At 45.2% G+C, this 19,212-nt stretch overlaps 1 protein-coding gene across 1 annotated transcript in view; it reads right to left on the bottom strand.

Annotated features, from left to right (window-relative positions):
- Window positions 1–9,978: 9,978 nt before the first annotated feature.
- LOC144931353 (uncharacterized) overlaps window positions 9,979–19,212 on the bottom strand; it is a 46,068-nt gene continuing 36,834 nt past the window's right edge. Inside the window, exons 10-11 of the mRNA XM_078855157.1 lie at window positions 15,043–15,119; window positions 9,979–10,250 (exon numbers count right to left, since the gene is read on the bottom strand). Of these exons, the coding sequence (XP_078711283.1) occupies window positions 10,235–10,250; window positions 15,043–15,119 (93 nt within the window). The 3' untranslated portion in view covers window positions 9,979–10,234. The remainder of the gene's footprint in view (window positions 10,251–15,042; window positions 15,120–19,212) is intronic.

Genomic DNA, 19,212 nt, shown 5'->3' with positions numbered 1-19,212 from the left:
TGCCCTTATAAAACTCAACGTTTAACCTACTCACGCCGGCTTGTGCCCGCCCTCACAGTCGGCCATATTTGTGGAATACACCACGCCGCCGTTGACCCTGGCCATTGACCGAGCAACCCAACGTTCCTACCAGCTCCCGCCGCAGGAATGTGTTAATGTTTATTATACTCTATCCCCGTCCCCACCCCTGTCTACCCAATAGTGGAGATGGGTCATTCAGATTAGATGGGCAATTCGCGTGTGGTGGGGTAAAGTGTGGGCACTCTGGCCTGAGTGTGTGGAATGTTAAGCCAAATGCCCACTAGAGGGGGCTCATAAGAGACTCTCTAGATCCCCCTCTAAGTGGAGGCCTTTCCATCAGCAGTAACGTGAGCAGGGCATTGCAGGACTGAACCTTTACCTTAAACGGTGGTCGCGACAAGCGTCCGACTTTTACAAAGTAGCCTCCGAATTAAATTTAAAAAAAATGTCATTGCATTCACTCAATTCACGTGACCTCAACTGTGCGACTTAGTTTTGACACTGAAGAGTGAGGGCAATGGCATCCCGTTGGTAATTGCTTCGAGTCCTAACACTACTTAGGCGTTATATGTGGCCTAAATTGGCAAGTATGTCAATAAAGAGGCCCACAAAAGGTTCCGCAATAAAGTGTCCAAACGGTGTATGTTCTGTTTCATTGGTCATAAATGTCGTTAAATTACTATTCTTCTTCTTCGCCGTGCATATCGGCACGGGCGTGCAATCATTTTACGCTGCAAACCAAGCGAATCAGCAGAGGCACTTCTGGAAACCTTGGGAGTAGCGACGTAACGAAAAAAAAAATGCTCTCCAATTGTCATGTACAATTCCACAAACCATAAGTAGCCAGCCGAGTTAATCACCTAAACACAGGGGCCATCCTCAGACTTGGCAGCACCGTCATCCGCCTGGGTTTGGTTTATGTCAGCGTAATACTATAACGAGGCAAGGGGCAGCACATGTGGCCTGAAGAAAGTCGGTTGAGCGTGGCGCTGTCAGCTCTTGAAATTGCCCTGCTGCCTTTCTGCGTCCTAAATTAACAAGAAATATAATTTCACGCATTGGGGAATTTCCACTCTTTCTTTCAAATCCTCCTTGAGGTGGGGGGAGGGGCGGGGTTTGCAGATGGGGTTATTCATGAGCTAACTCCGGTGGACAATCGTGTTGGTGCGATCCTCAGTCGCTGCCACATTTCACGATCACTGGATGAGCACGCACATCAGATGGAGCTTTGCTTAATCGTAGCTACACAATCCACGACGATGCAAGCGACGCTTTTGGCCACATTATTGTTCATCACGAGCTAGCCACTAGTGTAATTCTCCTTATTAACACACTCATGTGCAAGGATAGCCGTGTTTTCCAGACTACAAGACACCCTTACCCCCACTGCCTGGTGTTTTAAAGCAAAAGTTGAGGGTAGCGTCACACAACCCGGTAGCTGTGGTGTTTATGTGCTTGTGTGGCCACATTTGACGCTTTACAGACACCGGGCATACGTTTTGGGTAACTCTAACTGTCCGGAGCACCTTAATATTTGGAGAATACGGTATTTAAAGACAAACCATAAACAAATGTACGTTTATTGATTTTATGTTTCAGAGGAACATTGTGGGAGGGGTGTAGGGGGGTGAGTATGGTGGCTAAGTGGTTAGTGAATTGTGACCCGAGTTCCATACGCAGCCAATGGCGAACATCAGTGGCGAGTAATATCTACATCGGTTCTGGTGCCCTGACCACCTCACCAACCACTTTCACCAACCACTTTGACCAACCTGCCAACCACATCCACCCGTGGGCTGCACTAACCCTGCTCTTGTCTGAGAAAAGTTGCATGGTTCACAACTGACACTCAACAGAGACGAGAAAGCATACCGATTCGAAGTTTTCGTGACTGCAAGTATCCACATGCTCTTTGTTTTTTTTTCGGTAAAGTCACGTAGGTGAAAACATAAAATAAAACAACTAAATTAAATCACGACGTTTCGGAAGCAACACAAGCATCCGTCATCAGGCGTGACTGCAGTTTTCACCTACGTGACTTTACCGGAAAAAAAACCAAAGAGTAGAAAGCATACACCTTGCTGAATGTGTTTTTCAAATCTGTGGCTGCGTGAATTCCTTGTCACCACGGCATCGCAGATAATTGAAAATATAATGTTGCACTTTGCAATATCAAAAAAGCTTTCAAGTGGCCTTGCAGTGCAAGGGTCATATCAATGCATTGCTGCAATGTTGTAAGGCAATCATTATTTATGGCAGCAAACAGAATTGACAGCTTTGGAAAAAAGAGAAAAGGCCTCGTGTGTACTGTATGTGTGCGTTGCATAATATTTGGTAAGAGTGTTTGGGAGTGAGCGTACATGTTTGTTGCCGTGACTTGTTAAAAGCTCTCCAAGGTTATTTCATTGGCTTTCAGTTTAAGCAAACCGGTCGTGTTAATGGTGAGTCGGAGCGCTGTAGCGTTCTCGACTTTAGAGCCTGCTTGAGTTACCCTGAACGAAATCGTTTAGAGAAACGGCGAGAAAATGCACAAGTTTGTAACTGATGAGCGGAGCTCAATGCCTGCTCAGCAGATAATCTTTATTTGACCTACATGGGCGCACAGATTAAAGACTCCGGGAACAAGCACAATGCGATGAAAAAGAGCTGTTATGGTTGGTGTAATTCCAGTGCGGTTCAGTGACTCAATATCATGAAAATGCTTAATTATGCTGTAACCACTACAGCCAAAATTTAATGAAGCCTTAAACTTGCTGACAATGGGAAGAACGAACATCAATGGACAGGAAGTTTTTTTTGCCAAATATCTTTTTTTTTGTTCTATGGCAATAGTTGCGTACAGATACGTCTGCAATACCGTTTAAAATTATGTAATTTTAGCCATTTTTGACAGCTGGGAACTAAGATGATACAACCGTGAAAAAAATAATATATTTTAATTGAAAGTGACACAGTCTTTTTTATGTTATTATATCAAGATATGTTGCAGTTGGGTTGTTACAGTGCAATTTATATGGACAAGAACGTATAAAAGTAATTAGTGAGGTAACTATGGCCAGAGTGTTAAATGTCCAAGTGTACAAACAACAATTATAAGCCTTAACATATCAACAGATGCATTACATTTTTGGGAATGCGTTTGCAATGCTTGCAGACAGGCAATGTTACTTTATCACCCTTGAAATCTGGAACCCGCTGATAATTCACTGACCTTGGAATATTGACGAAAGGAAAAAAAGTTATTCTGAGACGGTGAATTCCTTCAAACCCATGGAATAGTATCCACGTTACCATTTTGCCTTCAACAAAATGGCTCAGTCTATATGCGAAACGTTTGACATTTTGTCACGTTCTTGCACAGAGTAATTCCTTCCTCTAGTGACCGCATTTATATAACAGCCTGCCTCACGTGAACATTAACACTGTGCATTGCAGTACAAGGGGTATGGGGCGTAAATGTTTTAGTGTAAGAAAGTGCTTTACCAACAATTTCTCTCCAACGGACGTCCAGCAGCAAGGTGTCCATTCAATGGAAACGATAAAGACCACACACATCGGTTTGTTTGTGTGCTGACTGTACTATTGCAACACAAGAGCCACACTTTGTTTAAGCCACTCCTTCATCTGTACACAACCCGTGTTCAAATGTCCGATGCGTAACTATGGTTAGTCAGTATTTAGTTTTTTAACACGGGGTGAGCTCTGTCATTGGCTTGCTTCTAAAAAAAGCGAAAACACATTTCATGGGCATTGCTGTTCATGTAGTTTTGTCTTGCATTAACAAGATAATACATCGGTGCTATGAAGAATGGCCATTGCCTGAAACGTTGCCTATCATATATTTTCACTTATAAAGCCTGTGTTATTGATGAATGTGTTGATATTTTTTGTTATTTGTGCTCATGCACTTTTGCCAATGCAGTAGCATCACCACCAATACGTTGGTTAATCTGTAAAGGGCTTGAAGGAAAAAAACAACAACGACGAAGTGATCTTTGATCAACAGTAATGAACAAAATTTAAATTAATTTTGTCACAATTAGTTTAACACGTAATTGTCACAATTATTTTTACACATTATAACATTCACCTGCAAGAAATCATATTTAAAAGCTATTGACAAAAAAGTCAATGAATCTGTTTGGTGTGAGAACTTTGCTCTACAGTTCAAAGTAAAACACCTAAAAACAAACGCATTTCATAAACAAATAATAACATATTCTTGGTTCTTTCGGTAAAGTCACGTGGAAGGGAAATAGTAAAATAATAAAATTCTCACGACGTTTCGGCCACAACGCAAGCAGCCGTCCTCAGGTGAAGAACAGGGCTGTCTGAATGAACACTATTCTGTTATGTTGTATTATTTTATTATTTCCCTTCTACGTGACTTTACCGAAAGAACCAAGAATATTAATCCCTGCAGTCACGAAATCTTTAAATCGAAATCAAATAATAACCATTATGATTTACATGTAAAAAAATGGCTTCACTTTGCTTGGTACAACAAACCGGGGGTGGAGTGGTGGCAACGTGGTTAGTCCACTGTGACCCGAGTTCAGTCTAAGCCAGGGCTAACATCAGTGGTGAGTGATATCTCAACCGCTCTAGGGTTCAGATAACAATGAACTGGCCAACATGGTGAAGTATGGTCAAGCAACCCCAATATGGCCTACACGGCATCGTCATGCCTTCTTCCGGCAGTGGATTTACAAATGACTGTACATTACTGTTGCTTATTGTATTAGACCAAGCACGTATATCAATGGAGTTCCTTTTTTAATTTTTCAAAATACTTTCGTTATTATATGCACAGCATGCAATAAATGTACAGACACCGTGACTGGACACATTTATTGAAATATAGTCATAACTAAAGCATGTTGACACCCAAGATGACATTTCACCCCATCATGTGAAAGAGGCACTGTTAATATAAGAGTCAAGACTGCTATGCAGCCCCCATTATCACACTTGAACGTGCCCTTATGTAATACATTTTGGATATGGATATTTGTAAATTCGGACACCCTGAATGTTCCAATATTCGTATTATCGGGACACACTTTAACATATATTTGTATGATCACAACTCTTTCATTCATCCTGCCATTCATCCTGACTGAAGTTTGCAGCATTGGAATTTCCCATCAACCTTTACGCTGGCTTTTAATGGTATATCTCCCATCCAAAGTTTGTCATAACTGGGCTCACTTTACCTAACATGCAAAGCCCCTTGCATTTTGCTCAGGATCCACACAATTTGAAGAAAAGCTCACTGCACAAATTGATTAAAAATATTGCTTATAGATCTCATAACAAAACCACCCCATCACGATGGAGCCGCATTGCATCAAACGTTTTGGAAATGTTAAATGATCAGATTTATGTGTAGGGGTCTTACGGAGGGAATATGTGTCGAGCTGATATGTATGGGATCCAACGGGAAACTAGCACAGTGGGCGGGGCTACGTCAGTGCACGGGCAGGTGCCCTCTACGACGTCCGCGCTTCGGACGTTACGATCCCCCGGGGCCCCACCCCTCAGGGAGGGGGATGTATAAAAGGGGAATGTATCGGGGGGCTAGGGAGAGTTGGGTTAGCTAAGAAGAGAAGACGGAAGACGTCCCAGATAGAGCCCTGGTCTCCCCCTGCTACGCCGTCCTTGTCAGGACCGCGCAGGCTCGAGCCAGTGGCGTGGTGCCAGAGCCAGAGCCAGGGTTGGTCTGGACTCTGAGTACCGGGCCCGACTGACCAGTGTCGGGCCAAGATAGCCTCCCCTAGTCCACGAGAGGAGGACTCTGAGGCAGGCTAGGGTTAGCTGCGAGAGGTGTCCCCAGAAAGACGGGTGAGGGGGCCGATACCCCCTCAAGTGTGTATGTCACGACGGTTGTTGTAATAAAACTCAGTGTGCCTCAACCCCGGGTGTCGACCAGTATTCGACGGTACTACATATGTAATAGGGGTGTCACGTGATGATAAATGAATGGAGTGGTGGCACAGTGTTCGATACACTTTGCTATACGCAAACGGTGGACTGACTTTGATTCCTGGCCACAGAAAACACCAAATAGTTCAGAGCATTGTGGTAAATTGTGGCGATAATCACTGTGCCATTACTCCGCCCAGTGTACATATATACTGAGCCATACATCGAATTCCAATTGTGTAATCGTAAAAGAACAGACGCAAGAACGCTGAACTGGCAGAACAGAGATCCTAGGTAGTTGCCTGCGATTTAACTCGGTTCTCAAGTGTAGCAAGGTGATATTCTCCACCTGGTCAATAATGATTGCACACAAAAAAAATCCACGGCAATAAATTTTGGTATTTCAGCTGATTTGGCTAACATTTCAGCGCTGAGAATTAAAACAAATAGCAGCTTAACACTCACGTGACAATCTCAGCAAAGTGTGTGGAATATGTGCCCCCTGTCGTTTAAAGGTTGAAAAGGCCACTTGAAGGATTTTTCAGAAGTGCTGTGAAAAATCACACACGTGGGCACAATTGTAATAAATGACTGTACATGGTAAAAAACCAAACTCCAAAGAGAAATCCAATTCACAGTGGAAAAGGCAAAGAAGAGTTTCCAGAGGGACCAATTAAATGTTCATTGCATAACACTCTATGTCATGCAACGAAAACTTGCATTTGTACATGCTTCATTAATAAAATAAATTTAAAAAATACACGCAATTTAAATTACAATGCTGGAATGGAACAGTTAAGAAATCCTACAATGGATTACTTAACTTTCGATTTAAAGGTTTCGTGACTGCAGGGATTCGTATTCTTGGTTCTTTCGGTAAAGTCACGTAGAAGGGAAATAATAAAATAATACACATTTTGTTTTGTTTTATTTTTAACAAAATAATACCAACATTTATTTGGTTTTATTTTTATTATTTTATTATTTCCCTTCTACGTGACTTTACCGAAAGAACCAAGAATATGAATCCCTGCAGTTACGAAATCTTTAAATCGAAAGTTAAGAAATCCATTGTCTTGTTTTGACCGTTTTCACGCAACAGGAACGAGACTTTGTACGCACTCTGCGACGAACTGAGTGGGAGGTGTAGCAGGCCGTGCCAGATGTCAAACGAGCAGGGCCACCCACCTCCCAGAACCCCGGACGTTGAGTTTCCGCTTGTGTGTGATGAGTCTGGGGTGTCTCTGCAGTATTATGGCTTCAGTGATTCGTGTCTATAACCCCCACGGGTTTGTCCCCGAAATAAATAAGAGCGGATATACCGTGTCCCGCATTTAATGTTGTTCTTTTTGGAGAGAACTCATAAAACATTTTTAAAGGGGGGGGGGGGGAGGAGAAACTACCCAAAAACGTTTATTATGTACAAATATACTTCCAGAATATATATTTTTTAAACAGCTCAAAATTAACGACCCTTTCCCCTTTTGGTGAGAACCTCATCTGGTTTGGGACAGCGAGTCTGTTCCCCCATCTTTGTATCTCCTGCTTTTCATAACCGGTTTAGTTTATGTAGACGGTGTGTGTGTGTGTGCGTCACAACGCGATGTAACGGCCCTCACACTGTGCCTCAAACAAAATTATCAGCTCCAAAAAAGCAAGCTGACGTTAGCTGCATCTCCAAGCTGTGTCGGGAACATAACGCGCCAGATAGTCCAAGGTTAGAGCTCTATTGTACTCAACCACTGTAGCGATGAATTGTACATTACTGCATTGGCTTGTATTTTTACGTGGTTCCAGTAGTTTCGTTTTTTTTACACGTTTCTCATTTGACGGATAGTAACGTTAAAACGTTAGAACCAGTGCATTACAAGGTTGTGAAGGGGCTGAATCTTTTTTTTCATTAAAATAACGGTGTTTGGATTTTGAAGACGCTTTTCGCAGGGAATCCCACCACGGCATTTGCCCGGTATATAAAGTCCACGCTGTATACTGAACGGTACTTCAAATGAAGACACCTGGGTGAGAATGTATTAGAAGCGACGCCAGGTGCGTGAGTTGAACTTAGAGTGCCTCAGTTGCAAACTTTCAAGGAACTAATTAGACGATAGCATTTATACTTTTTCACATTCCCCATGACTTTGAAGTAAGTTGCAAGTTACTTCAGCATTGATAGCCCCCCTCCGATGAGTTTTCAGGTTGTGCCACGTTCAGTATTGTTCGCCATGACGTCCGACGTTTCACACCACGCGCTGGGTGCTTCTTCAGCTTGAGGAACTGAGTTTATTCAGTTCTCAGCACGTGGAGCGAAACGTCGGACAATGCACGGAACAACACGCGGTCCGACTCTGAAAAGCATTGGTGAAGCGACACAACACAGCCACGACAACCTAGGCAGTGGTACTTTTCATTAAAAAAAAAGATAAATTAACGAAACAAATACCAAATACTTTTTTAGTAAGCCATCAGAATGAAGAAAGCGATAAATGATTATTGCACCCCTTATATGTTGGAATTCTTTCAAGAATCAATGGTAAATAAATGTAACGACTCAGATATGTGCATATATACATTACATAATAAATAATTTAAATGGTTATAGGTTATAATAGGAAATCTGGATCTCCTTTGCAAGAGCAATGTGGATTTTGTTGTAAAGAATGTAAAGAATATGGCACTGCAGGCTGCTCCTATATATGCAAGCACACACAAGATGCATACACCAGATGTTATTGTAATGTATTTATGTTGAACTTCTTCCACACCGTACGTTGCCAACCGTGCTTACTGGAAGCGTAACAAATAACTACAGAAGTTTTTTTTTATAACCATGGTAACGTAACTTTAATAACAAAAATAATCAGTCCCTTCTTCAACTGCCGATAACGCAATGCTATAAGTTAGAATTCATATAATTTGTATCATCCTGTACAATACAATGTTGCCTTAATGATCGTAATCTCTTTGGGACAGCATTACGGTGCGTACAACAAAAACGGCTTTTTCCCGAAATGAATACAAAAATTGCACGAGGTTACGTTCATTTGAAATTTCGTTTTGCATAGAGGAACAGAACGGCATGAACACTTGAACAAAATTGGAGCGGGCTCATTTTTGAAAAGTTATTTTGGCGGAGCCAATATCCACAAAAATGTCACTTACGATATATCATTGTTTCCCAGTGCTTACTGCACGTGTCTCCTCGTATTGCCGTTTTCCATCTGCATTCAGACCTGGAGGACCCATTCGAAATGTGCTGAATCCAGCAGAGGCTGCCATGCATCCCCACTACCATTAGCAGCTGGCTCGGAGCAAAAAGACTTCCTCTTGAGGCAACATCCTCCAAAAGAGGTGCATGCCGATCTATATACATAAAATAATAGCAGAGAGTGGATTAATTTCATGGCATTATTATTTTTTATCCCAATTTCAGTTGAACATCTGTTGCAATACGTTGGCCGAGCACTTTGTAGCCTGCGTTCAATGACACTTGCTTCCTTTTGAGGCTTTGATTCAGCCCTGTGGTGATTAATTACCGGACAGGCAGCGATAGGTCCAATCACAATGCTATCTTGAGATACATTTGCACTTGTGGATTATACTTCATGACCTGTATCTGCTGAAGCAGCAACACAAGCTGGTTAACATTTTTTTTTCATACATTATTTTACACTTATCATTGGGCTAGCCGTTTAATCGCATTTTTTTCAATATTTAGCGCAGTCACTTATTTAATTACAGGAATTAATAATTTATGTACTGTATACATTAATCAATATACACATCGTACACAGAAAGCTGCATATAAAATATACCAACGTTCAAAGTACCCTACTGTACCGAATTCACATTTAAGTAGCGTCAAACCAATCACCTCTCCCATGTGTTTTTGGATTTTGCCGCGTGTTGTTCGGCCTGATGTCCGACGTTTCTCTCCGTGTGCTGGAAGCTTCTGCAGGAGCACGCGGAGCGAAACGGAGAACAACGTGCCGAACAAAACACGTGGTACAACCCGAAAGCACTTCGGAAGGCAACACTTGCACAACCGCGAAAAACCTACGTAGTAGTAGTAGTAGTAAACCAATGACCCGTTTGCCACGCTCACAGTGGTAGCTGCACAGGGCAGGCATGATCCCTGAATGATGGCGACAAGGGGAGTTGTGCTTTGCCGTGTCCCTGCAGTGGTAGGGATCACGCCGGCACTTTGTCCCTCAGCTCTTCTGCACTGCAGAACGAGCCGTGCGCTTCACCAAAGGACGCGTGATGAAGCACTTGGCCGCCGGAGCGAAACTCAATGCTTGTGAAATCTGCAAAGAGGCAAAGTAAAGCGACGTAATCCGCACTCGGCATTGCGTCAAGATCAAGAGGTCGGGCGTGTCGTCGTGGTCAAAGCCATCGATGCCATCACACTTTTCGCGAATGCTTTCTGCTCTCTGGCGGGTCCCGCAGCTGCTGCACAGTAGAGACACGCAGTGGCCTCCAAGATCTGGCCTGACGGTCTCTCACCATCAGGTCTTAGGCCCTCGGCCCCCGGTCGCCGGACTCGTGGAGACCACTCCAATGCCTCTCCCGCAAAAACTGGCCTTTCTCCATCCCGCACACATACGTCCTCTGCAACCTTTTTTTGTTGCCAAATAATTTCTACAACTGCATTAATAACATAAAAATATAAACATTGCAATAGCAAATTGGAGGCCTTTATCAATCCACTGGTTGGTGAAGTCCTGCCCACACCGTGTTGGTTGTGGGGGTTGTTTGACCATACTTCACCATGCTGGTCAGTGCGGGCTGGTGAAGATGGGGGCCCAGGCTGGTTCAGTTATCACTCGTCAGGAATTAACCTCAGGTCAAATGGGTTTCTAGCGTAATGCACTAATCACTGCGCCACCGCACCTTAACACACCGCATATAATACATTTGGAATTTGTATGAAACAAAGTGCTTCAAAAAATGATTAACAACACCACAAGAAATGTGCCTCCGGGCTTTGGAGATCACCTGGAGAAGATTCCAGGCAATGTGTTGACAATGATGGCGAACAAGTGGAGACTCTTTGACTTTTTGAAGCTATTAACATACATGTGTTAACATGTTACAGTCTATTATCCGTTCTTTTTCCATTAAAAACGATAGTCCCGTATAAGTTTTAATATTTTTTTGAAGCACCCTGTATGTTGTCATTGTGCACACTTTATCATTCACTGTTGGATGTTTCATTTCGTCATTAAATTTCGCCGGTGTGTTGCCTCTTACTTTAGATTACACGTGCACCCTAATGCTCTGTTAGTCAGTTTTAGCTCACCTGGATTCAATAACAATGACGATGTTGATAAATGACTGAACGACGTGTGTACATCGGTGGTGTGTGATGACCACGTTTGAAAACGTAAGTATATCTCACGTGACAAAAATTGTCCCGCGATGTGCACAAGTTCGAGATAAGGCCTTGGTCCCATAGCCTCCACAGTGCCTCTAGCTTCAAGACATGTGCAGTGTAACATTTGGTGGGAAGTTGGGTTGCCACCTGCCCTGGTTTTCTCAGGATATTTACCATCTTGGGGAATGTGTAAGTCTTCCAGGATATTCTAAGTCCCAGCGTACGTCAGTCGAGTAACAGAATGTACTCACTGGTGGAGCCAGTGGGGGGGGGGGGGGGGTGGCACGTGCCCCCCCAATGATCCGATAGAAATTCCTAATTTCGATCGGATCATTGGGGTTTATTAGTGATAAATCGGCATTTTGCGACCCCCACTGCCACTGTGTAGCATATTATTATGTGCCAGGGACTCTATGAGATGATAGGATAATAGTCCACAATTATACTATATTTCAAAGTTATCATGTAATAAAGTACGTTTTTTTTGCTCTGATCTATATTTGCTGCATTTCTGTACTTGGTTTTTCTTTTGCCATTTTAGTGACCCTGGTCACTCTTATAAATGAGACTCCTATCCTGGTTTCTTGAGTTATCACCTGGTGAAAGAAACTTGACATTCCGAGTGAAACCTGGATCTGAGTTCACCCAATGCGGGGAAACGGAACCGTGGGGTCAGAGAGACCCAGAACCAACTTTGTATAACGAGCCACTCCAACTTTGCACAATTGGAAGCTCTTACATCACGACCAATCAAACAGGAGGGAAATGCACCCACAAGGACATTCTTCCTTGAAGATGGAAAGATTAAACCGGCTCGTGTGCAGCCGCTCGATGGATTGTTCCAATGCAGAAGCGTGAGAGACGGCGCAGCTCAGGGAAGCCTTCATGGCTGACGCATTGAAATTGTAAAAAGTAACTGGAATTTATTGGCGTGAAATATATTGCCGTACAATTGAAAAAATTAAATCGAAAGTGATGTTGTCATGCTTCCATAGGTTCTGTTGGAGAGACAATACCAACAATAATTTAAAGATCATTGCAATTAGCTGGGACAACACAGCTAATCTGGCTGAAGACCGCACGTCGTGGTCAGGCTGTGTCGCTGTTTCTGTGCCGTGCAGCACAGAAACAGCGAGGGTACGGTTCAAGGCTCAACGACGTCGCGTCTCTGCAAGCTTCCTCACCTCCAGGGCTTTTTGTCGACCTCTATAAATCATCCGTAGACCTCACACTCTCACTTTTCATTGAACCCCTTTCCAAGTGCCCTTTTCAACCCCTCCCAAGACTAAGCCTATCCATTTTTGAATTCACAACTTGTTTTCTTTCGTAAGCAGAATTTTATTTTGGCCGCTGCATCTGCCAGGGTTGCATGTCGGGGCGGGAAGACACCCACCAAGACATCCACCTTGTCTAGGGCCCTGCCAACAGTGGGGGAAGTGCGGGCCGGAACTCTTTATAATAACATCCTCTCGCGTGCAGATCGGCGGTCTTTCCGAGAGCACTATCTGCCACACGCTTTCATCTGGGGGGCCTTTCGCCGATTAAAAACGGGGACGAAACGGCTGCAGCGAAACAAACGTTGGCTGAAGGCAGAGCGACGGAGCGATGGGGTCGGGGGATGGGGCTGCCGAGTGAGCCAACCCTGCTGAAAGCCACACATTTACACACTCCTCAGTCACTTGACATGCTCCTCAGTCACCGCGTGACTTGTTGCGACGTTTCGACATCTTATCCTGCTGGAGTTAACAAGATATCCTGCGTTTTGGGTTTTCGCCACCCGACCTGATTCTAATGCACGTTAGTCCGACAAACTTCCATGTGCGCGTTGATGATGCGTTTTGGCACTCCTCGCTATTTCTTTCCGTTCAATTGTGTCGAGAGCCACGTGGTAATGACATATGCTATTTGAATCTATTGTTCGCAGGCTTTCTAGGCTGGGCGATTTGGTTACAATTGAGTTTAACATAAAAAAAAAAGCTGCTGTGAAATGTAATTTAGAAGAGCAACCTTTCAAAAAGTTGTGCTCTTCTACTTTGCTTTGGCTCCACCCTGGCACATGGGACAGCTTTTGGCCTCGTTGGTCGAGTGCCCCCCCCCACTTCCCCCCTTCTCTGGCAGCCTGCTTGTTTTACAATTTACACCATCCCGTTGTACACCTTCTGTGGGGAGGCCTTCATCCAGCAGTAGATTGGCAAAGGAATGCAATGTGTTTTCTGCAATGATACATTTTAAGTAAAATTGCCAGAAAATATTGAAAAATATATAAAAAGACAAAGATCCCCCGTATAGCCTTAAAAGAATGTTGGGCAAGTGCTGTTAGCGAGCAGCACCTATGAAGGCCGGCACACGCACACGATGGGGTGGGTGGCCAGCACCACGCCCGACCGCCTTTGTCTCCCCAGTGGCGCTGTTTACTACACACCGCACCAGGTACTCATTTGAGGCCGAGTCAACCTAGGGGGGGCCCAGGACCGGTTCAGATAATCGTCACTGGTGTTGGCCGTGAGCGGGTTGCAGGGTTCGTACCGCTTTACACCGCACCCCACACACCCAACATTTTTTTTCAAGTAATGTTGTGTTTACTATTAATGTCTTGCATTATATCTACATGTATGCATTTGGATGAATTATTCTTTTTGTTTACATTTGTAATTGTTTCCTGCACGGAACTATGTATTTTACTGCGGCTTAGTTGTTTTTGTTGCATCCTAGTTATCCACTGAAATATCAACTTTCGTCTCAACAAGCTCACACCTAATTTTAAATAACACTTGTGTATGTTTGTCTGTATTTATGTATGCATGTGTTGAGGAGTAGAGTGATGACGGGATGTCACACTCGCCTCGGGAGGAGTGACGTCATGTCCCCTCGGGGTATTTGAGGGGGGACCGGTGACGTAGAGGGGCTCTTTGCCGGGAGCCAGGGGAGCGAGTGGTAGGGGATTAGGGACCCCGGGTAAAAGGGGAATTTGCGCCAGGCTAGAGGGCTACTTTACCCAGCTGGCCGAGATGGCTGAACCCTCGGCCAGTGCTGAGGGAAGAGCCCGATAGCCTGGTAGGGCGTAGGGAATTCCCAGTACCCTTCCCCTGGGGAGATTAGCTTAGCCCATAGTTGTGTTAACCCTTCCCCCCAAGTTAGGCGTAAGCCCGAAATAAACAGTTTGGCGTTAGCCCCTATACAACTTGCCTTCGCGTCGTTCTTCACCACACAACACATGTGTAATATGAGGATATATCCGGGTCGTTAACGGATTACAACTCGTCACGATGATTGGCTCTGCCGGTCCTGGTCCACAGCCAATGGGGGGAAGCCTAGGGGCGTGGCCCTGACGTAATGGAAAGGTGACAGCTGTAGGTAGAGGATTGGTTCTGCTGGCTTTAGCCACAGCCAATGGGGAGACGAGTCAGGGGCGTGGTCCCGGGAGCCTACGGTGGAGTCTGGAATATTCCATGGAGGCTAAACAGGATTGGTGGAAATGTGCCACGTGACCCGGGTATTAAATAGGGGTGGAGACGAACAACACGTGGTCAGAACTGGAACGAACGAAGGGGAGAGGCCACGCGAGAGCGGGGGTCCAGGCTGCCACGTGGCTGCGCGCGTCTCTCTCTTGTATATATATGTCAATGTACACCTGCATGTGTGTCACGTAATGCATTTCTGAAGGCAGTAATCATCCATGGCAGACGACAGTGGCCAAAGGAAGAGATGCAGGGTGGCATTACCTTGTAAACTGCTTGCTTGACTCATGCACCTCCATCTCCGAGCTCTTGAACTCATTGAGTTCTCGCCGGATGGCAGCCTGGACACGCGGCACACGCAGCCGTTCAGTCAGCAGAGACAAATTAGGTTCATGGTGGGGGTGGGGGGGGGGGGCTTGGGGCTGAGATATTTTATTTTTTGTGGGGGGGCTCTTTGTTAAATTCCATCCCCTTGACTGTCTTAACCCCCCCCTCTACCCACACTAAACACCAAACACTCCGTTGTTATTTTTCACCATGGTTACTTCAGTTCCAGTTTTTAAATGAGATATACGAAACGTTCAAAGCCAAGGTCACAGTTAAAACGGACAAAACCTTGAATTTTGGAACACAACCGGTCGGAAGTACGCATAGTGAGGCTTTGGCACCAACTACTAAATGAGTAGTGCCTACTCTATTGGGTTTCAAAGGTTATGAAGCAGTTCGTCCAGATTACTTTCCTTCTGGGCTTCGCCAAAATCCAAGGCACCACCGGGGCTGCAGGCACGAAAGCGCCCCCTGCGTTAATCCAGCGCTGGTCACGGCACGAGCATTCGAGCTCGCCGACGGAAGGACAAGCACTTTCAATGGACTGACACTGTGGTCACAAATAATTTGCGGCACTCCGTCTACTTTGTGACACGGCGGTTCAAGTACAGAGGCCCACACATGAAGCCGGGCTCGCTGTAATTGCCAGTTCCACTTGACTCTCATTGTTTCATCTGCTGTTGTTGTTCTTGTTGTCGAGGGCACTTAGCGCATTATTCCCACTGTAATTCACTCTTTTGTGCCCAAGGTATGTAAAATTGTGTTTTATGCTCATGGAAAAACTCTGGCTAATCTCTCAAATTTGGCTGCTCGTTTGGGAAAGTTGCTGGGAGGTCCGCGCGGCACATCAAAGTGGGTTTTGAGAGGCGGCAGGGATGGATGGGCACCGCGGGGGTGTTAGTGCGGGTGGTTCTGCGCTGGGGTTTCCTCCGAAGCGCTTTCCCAAACTTGCGGTCGGAAAAAAAATTCATCACGCCACCCTTGCAGGGTTAGACCGTGGTGTGACGATTCGCACCTCCGATTAGCACGGTTGGCTACGTACGGTGCGAAAGAAGTTCAACGTACATACGTATCTGCTGCTGCTGATGCACATAAACTAAAATGTAAACGGGGACAATCTATAACGGATGTGAAACAAATACATCAACCTCCCTTCTGTATCTACACGCAAGCATATTATATGTCTTGTCTATTGGCCGTTGGGCCTTCGAGACTCGCCTAATACAACACCATTTGCTTACAGGGGTCTCATCGGTTGAGTCAGGCTTGTTAAATAGATGACTTCTGATTCTAGATTTGAAGCTTTCGTGACTGCAAGGATTCATACTCTTAGGTTGTTTTGGTAAAGTCACGTAGGTAAAAAATAAAAAAAATACTAAAAGTAATAATAGAAATTAAAGAAAATAATAAATCTTTTAGTATGTTTTTATTTTATTTTTTACGTAAGTGACTTTACCGAAAAAACCTAAGAGTATAGATGACTTCTGGATTACTAGATGGCATTCATGAGAACACCTCATGAGGTTACCGGTTTAATCTCCCAGAACGGGAGTTGAAGAAATGGGGCAAACCTCTTACCCCCCCGTACCGCCACCACCGACTCTGACCGCCCAGCAGTAGAAACGTGTGCACCGCTTTTTCGACGGGCAGGTTGGCTGTGGTGGGGTCAATTGTGGGTTTTCCCAACTCTTCCAAGATATCTGGCCAGCGTGGAAGGGTAGACAAAAAATTATCTCTCTCTTCTACAGGAGCTCTGTCTTGTGGAGCCCTTTCTCTGCCAACAGTGGCATGAGCAAAGCAATTGCGGGGCTGCACCTGTACCTGTCCGTGACCTGTCTGCACCACTGACAGCGCCTAGGGAGGAAGACTCCCGCGCAGATGTTCCTGGACACGCGTGTACGGCGCCCGGTGCGAGCTTCAACGAGGAGACGTGTTACAGCTGCCTTTTGTAACACAATTCCTCTGTTGCCATATGATTGCATTACAAAAGGATTTCCTGTGCTTAAAGGAATTGCCGGAATGACACTCTTTCCTTCCATCTGTCTGCTTGCTCATTTCCCCCCCCTCACCGCCCAATTTTTGTATAAATGCAACTAAATAAGGGCATGAGTATATAGCAATGTGTTTTTTATATATATGAGTGATACGATGCACTATGGAGATTGAGTTGCGGATTTATGCGTGCATGCATGCATGCATACATTATTAAGCAGGGATATCCCATTGAAGTCACAAGTGCAGAGAAACACGTACGCGTTAGTTCGTCTGTGCCGTGATGGTGGTGGTAGTGCTGGCCACAATTTTGGGGGGCCCTAAGCGGAAATCAATTTTGGGGTCCCCCACTTTCAATTCATGAAATCACAGTAAAGGTGACAACAAGAGATATAGACACGTGATAGAGACGTGGTGAGATGGGAGGCAGGTAGATGCAGATAAGATGGAGGTGAGAGATGAATTGGTGTTTTATGTACATCTTTCCGTTACATTTACTGTATACGATATGGATTGAAGCTGATATTTGGTTCACCCCTTCTATTATAATGAGCTGCTTAGGGCTCTAATCGTTTGCTTATGTCTAGCAGCAGCAACAACAGCAGCACCACCACCTCCGGGTGTAGCTATCGAGTGCACAGGCAGTGCGATTGCACCGAGGCGCGTGGGTCAGAGAGGCCCAGGCACCGGGGTACGAGGAGGATGCGTCCTCTTTAACTCCTTCGCATCGCACCACACAACTCGATCGCTCGTCACCATCCCGACCCGGGGTTTTATTCAGGTTCACCTAAAATTTGTGGCGGCCTCATGCATTGCACTGCGTGGATAATCCCAGATTACGGTGAAATAGCACCACCGATTAGCAACGGTGGGCTACGTACGGCGTGAAAGAAGTTCAACGGACGTACGTACACACTGCAAGGACCCGTGTGCGTCGTTCAAATGTGGCCATGGAGGTTGTCGATTACACGACCGCTGGAATGTAAAACGTGTAAAGGCGTGTAGTGGCAACGACCGCAGCTCCCGCGGCTAGATGCCACATCTCTCACGAGTCGTCACCTTTAGCCAAGGTTCATCCGCTGCTTGATGAAGATATTTCATCCCCGGCCCTTACAATTCTGCAATAGCTACAATCCGTTTGTCTCCTGGCTATGGGCCGATCTCATGGCCCTCTCGAGTGCGTGCCACCCTTTGGCTGCTATTCACTCACTCGTCCTATCCGTCGACCAATATTGTTTCGGCCTTCGGCCATCAGCGACGAAACTTGCCCAAGTCCACTTACAATTCCCAACAGTCAGTGCGATGTCTCTAATTCGTCTTTGTTCCCCTGCTCCATCTGCTCTCATGCGGTTCGCTGGAGACTGAGGCATAGGCGGATATGTGATAGGGTCAGGTATGTGAACATCTAAAGGTGTATTGAGATGAAAGAAGAGAACTCCAGGTGAGACATAAATGAAGTGAAGTGATAGCGATGCAGACAAGAGACAATTATGAAGTTAGTTGGGAGGGGAGATGTACAGACAACATACGGATGAGATACATTTTATTTTCATATTGTTCTAATTATAGCCTCTATTCGATGGAGCTCTAGTTTTTCATAAAAACGGGACCCCCTTGAGCTATTTGGGTCCCCGATTATGTTGCTTGGTTTGCTTGTGAAGAGCACCACCACTGGTGCCACTGACACAGAGAGGGCTCCAGAGATCCTCGTCACAACTCCTGGGTTACACTCTCAACTAAAACTAAACTATTTGTATTTTACTCGGCAAGGCCCACTGAGATATATAGCTCTGGTTCAGAAGCGACCTGGCCACAAATGATGAAGTCAATGAAGTGGCTTATCACGTGGACATTTTTTGCAGCCCAAATACTCTCAATGGATGTTTCGAAATGTGGAGGGAAAAACCGGAGGACCCGGAGAAAAATGCGTGCGACCATGGGGAAAGAGATATGCAAACCCCAAATGTACAGGAGGCGTCAGGGTTGGAATCGAACCCACGACCTCCTGCATACCAGGCGAGGTAGTTCACATCTCGACAGCTCTTCACCTCGTTGCAGATGTCTGGGGGGTGTGCTTGGGTGGGGGGGGGGTGTGCGTGGGTGGGAGGGGGTGTG

Source organism: Lampetra fluviatilis, chromosome 4, assembly GCF_964198595.1.
Source record: "Lampetra fluviatilis chromosome 4, kcLamFluv1.1, whole genome shotgun sequence".
NCBI lineage: Eukaryota > Metazoa > Chordata > Hyperoartia > Petromyzontiformes > Petromyzontidae > Lampetra > Lampetra fluviatilis.
This window is presented reverse-complemented; position numbering and strand designations above follow the sequence as displayed.